Genomic DNA, 4,374 nt, shown 5'->3' with positions numbered 1-4,374 from the left:
CTTCTGCTTTTGTGCCGATCGCAGCTTCCTGAAGAGTGTTTTTTATTGACAAAACCTTGTTTGTTCCAATGCAGAATTCGTAATGAACAGATAACCGTTTTTGTTGGTATTGCCTTTCCTAGTATAACTCCTCTTCGGAATCGACCACCATATTCTCCATTTCGCTAGCAGTGTCGTTGCAAATCTGACTGAATTGATTGTTCAAGGTGTCTCTTGTATTACAAGATTCCGTTGATCTTGATTCGCCACTGCTTCATGAAGTTGCTTTTGTGGATTTTGATGATCTGATGTGACTACCCGACTGTTTTTGGTAGTCTGTATGTCGATGTGTTTGTCCTCTTGTGCTCCGTTTGTCTTGAACTGTTTCTTGTGTAACTGTGGTCTGCTGCATGACCTTCTCCATTATTACACAATAGAATGCTCGAGTCTTTTGTTGCAAGGCATTCTGCGTCATCTGTAAGGAATTGGTAATGGTTTTTGCCATGATCTTCAATGTTTTTCTGCTGGACCTCCGTAAAACTGTAAATCTATTTGACTCCGAAAGTGATTCTATTTTGTTCCCATGTTGTATTTCTTCAGTGGGTCTGTACATTTTCTGATTTGAAGTTGCTTGAGTTGTGTGATGACTTGTGTTCTATGAGCATTGGCATCTGTTGTGGCTGTGCACGAGTGTTCCAGACGTTAATGTTGGTGTGTGTACTGCTGGTCAGCGATTATCCTGATCTAAGCTCTCTGTAACTTTTCTTTCCGTGTGGTAGTTCTCCGGGGAAGATATTTACTCCTCAACTTGGACATTTTGGCTGTTGTGGTCTGGTTTGCCTTGTGCTTGGCTGCACCGTTTTTGGTTGGATGCCTCAGGCTGTACACTCATCTCTCCTGCCCGGTGCAGCGTGGTTGATGGTAGCAGTATTTCTGACATCTGAAGCAGCGCAGGGGTTCTGTGACGTATGGACTTTTCAATATATTCACTAATTTCCGAGATTGAATGTTTCTGGCACATGTCCCATAACAGTCACTAGAACCTGATGTGTCATTGCTTTCTCTTTTTTGTGCGGCACCGTTTTGCATTCAAGATTTGCATGTGTTTTAGTTTTGGATCCAGAGCAAAGTCGACTGTATATCCCAACAGCACGATTCTTGTGCGTCTTTCTGAAGGGTCCAGTTTTTCGAAGCATTCAGTTTGTTTTTTGCAGGAATATTACCGTTTCCAGGTAATTTGCAGTCTTTTTGGTTTGGTTGTGACATTATAATTTATCCTATCACGTTTACAGTGATGGAAAGTTTGAACTCTGGTTGCCTCTTTTCCATTGCCGTTACTACGCCATATGCTGTAGGAAAGTTGACTATTTGCATTATGGATTTTGGAATTTAGAAATTCTAAGTCTGCAATTTTGGAAGAAGTGTAGAGTCTGACACTGGCTGGTGTGACTGGTGCTGTTCCTCTCTAGGTAAATTATGTTTGGATTCTTGCTGGTAAAAGTGCTTCGTGAAGCCTCGATAGCAGTTTTCTTCTATACTCTTCCTCTGTTAACTGTCCGTCCTCGTTGTCTGAAAACTGCTTCCTTTTCCGCTTTCTCCTCGACTTTCCTTTGACGTTTTCCCGTAGTGAGGGCCAACCAGGTATCAACCAGGGCCGATTCACATTTCTACCTAATGCCCGAGACAGTTCTAGGTCTGGATAGATTTATTTTCCTTCAACGGAGGTCGTAAAATCATTTTCCACGAGTGGAATTAGGTATACTTAATACTTAGTTGAACAGTTTGGCCTACATTTCACTGTCAAGCTCAGTACACCTTTTAAGGTGTGTCATTGTGGCACTGTCCACAGGGTATCGACCTGCTCAGTGATACTGCTCTCACACACAAGTAAATAAAAGATCATTGGGAGCCGGCCGACCAGACCACTGTGTAAACAGTGTGGATCGCCTGCATACAGGGGTGTCTTGAATTGTCTCACACTTTGCCTTGTTCATGCATTATAGTCCACATAAATGTGACAGTTAGTGTCATGGACGTCCATCATGCTACGTATTAACACTGGCTGCAGACCGTTCAGCATGGGGGCAGTCTATTCAAAGAGGTCTCTCCATGTTCGAGGAGTCACTTGCCAAGAAATCGGAGGCAAAGAGACAGAGAAGGAAAGCCGGTAGCCAGGAAGACAGACCATAATTGGACTTCGTTTGTGTTCAGTGTGGGATGGACTGCCACTCCCGGACTGGCCACATCAGTCCGCTGATGAGGCCTGTCTGATGACATCAGTCTGATGACACCAGACGCTGCACCAAGATTGACAGGGCGCAACTCCATAGTCTCCCGAGACTGAAAGATGCCTACTAATTATAATATATAGATAATATATTGCAGCCCAAGATGCTAGAGCATCTTGCAGATGCTGACCTGCAGATGTCAGAGGGATAGAAGTCCCTGAACAAGAAAATAATCCATGCAGTATATGCCATCATATTCAATGAAACCATATTCAATAAATGGAAACCTACTGTCAGTATACACTTACATGACCAAGCAGTTCGCAATGCAGAGTTCACCTATAAGTAAACAAGCAAGGTCTTATACAGCAGCAACTTAATACAAAGAAGGAAGGCAGCCCTGTAAATCCTTACAGAACAGGCGGATCGGCAGTTAAATAAATGGACCCAGTACGACATCCCTAACCAACTCAAGCGAACAATCTTCGGCTATCCAGAGAATCTATCGAAACTGATGCTCCTGTGAGTAACAGTGAAATAATTAGTGAAGTTGAGGAAGTAGAGCGTATACGACCACCCAGACAGTCAAGCCAAGGTCAGCGTTCACATCCCAGACAGTCAAGCCAAGGTCAGCGTTCACATCCCAGACAGTCAAGCCAAGGTCAGAAGTCACATCCCACCCAGACAGTCAAGCCAAGATCAGCAGTCACATCCCAACCAGACAGTCAAGCCAAGATCAGCAGTCACATCCCAACCAGACAGTCAAGCCAAGATCAGCAGTCACATCCCACCTAGACAGTTAAGCCAAGGTCAGCAGTCACATCCCACCCAGACAGTCAAGCCAAGATCAGCAGTCACATCCCACCCAGACAGTCAAGCCAAGGTCAGCAGTCACATCCCACCCAGACAGTCAAGCCAAGATCAGCAGTCACATCCCAACCAGACAGTCAAGCCAAGGTCAGCAGTCACATCCCACCCAGACAGTCAAGCCAAGATCAGCAGTCACATCCCACCCAGACAGTCAAGCCAAGGTCAGCAGTCACATCCCACCCAGACAGTCAAGCCAAGATCAGCAGTCACATCCCACCCAGACAGTCAAGCCAAGGTCAGCAGTCACATCCCACCCAGACAGTCAAGCCAAGATCAGCAGTCACATCCCACCCAGACAGTCAAGCCAAGGTCAGCAGTCACATCCCACCCAGACAGTCAAGCCATGGCCAGCAGTCACATCCCACCCAGACAGTTAAGCCAAGGTCATGAGTCACATCCCACCCAGACAGTCAAGCCAAGATCAGCAGTCACATCCCACCCAGACAGTTAAGCCAAGGTCAGCAGTCACATCCCACCCAGACAGTTAAGCCAAGGTCAGCAGTCACATCCCACCCAGACATCACAGGGACTGCCTGGGGCGGGGTGTGACCCGGCCGCCTCAGAGCCAGACTGACAACTAAGACAATCAAGCCAACGAGGAACGGCCAGTTATGCTAGATTTGGAAGTTATATTTATATTCCACATGTTAAAAATAGTGTAAAATATTTTTTTCTGCATTAATTTTGTTTTTAAAGTTGTTATATATATGTATATATATATATATATATATATATATATATATATATATATATATATATATATATATATATATATATATATATATATATATATATATATATATACATATATATATATATATATAAATTTATTTCATTTCGTTCTTCTCATTTTTCAGTGCATTTGGTGGTGAAATTGAGCTGTGTTAATTGATCTGAGTTTGAATTGAAATATTTCGTTAGTATTTTTTGTTTTTGTTTTGAAAACAAGAAAATAAACAACACGCTTATATCACAGCCGCAAATGTGCAACAAACAGCTATGAATCCACCGGCTACAACCTTAACTGCTTTCTTCACGTTATGTCAAAATGACGCATTTGCGAAAACAATGCTGTATCCGGAAGTGCCTACGTATTACACATGGAATGCCAGTAGAAAATCATTTGAACGATGGAAACCAGGAGAGCGAGTCGACGGACAACTTGGCATATTCAAATAAATTACGATGGGCAGACTGCACACCGTGCATCCTAATCAAGATGAATGCTTCTTTATTCATTTACCAACTTTACATTTATCAGCATTAAACTGTATCTGCCAATCTTTTGACCATTTCA

General features: G+C 43.3%; 1 protein-coding gene across 1 annotated transcript; it reads left to right on the top strand.

Annotated features, from left to right (window-relative positions):
• The first annotated feature begins 482 nt into the window (after positions 1-482).
• Positions 483-3,528, top strand: LOC138357985 (uncharacterized). Its single transcript, XM_069315273.1, has 2 exons — positions 483-543; positions 2,789-3,528. The coding sequence occupies exons 1-2, from the start codon at positions 483-485 to the stop codon at positions 3,526-3,528; spliced, it is 801 nt and encodes a 266-aa protein (XP_069171374.1).
• Positions 3,529-4,374: the final 846 nt, after the last annotated feature.

This window comes from Procambarus clarkii, chromosome 7 (assembly GCF_040958095.1).
Source record: "Procambarus clarkii isolate CNS0578487 chromosome 7, FALCON_Pclarkii_2.0, whole genome shotgun sequence".
Classification (NCBI taxonomy): Eukaryota; Metazoa; Arthropoda; class Malacostraca; order Decapoda; family Cambaridae; genus Procambarus; species Procambarus clarkii.
Note: the sequence above shows the minus strand (reverse complement) of the source record. Positions and strands in the feature narration are given on the sequence as shown.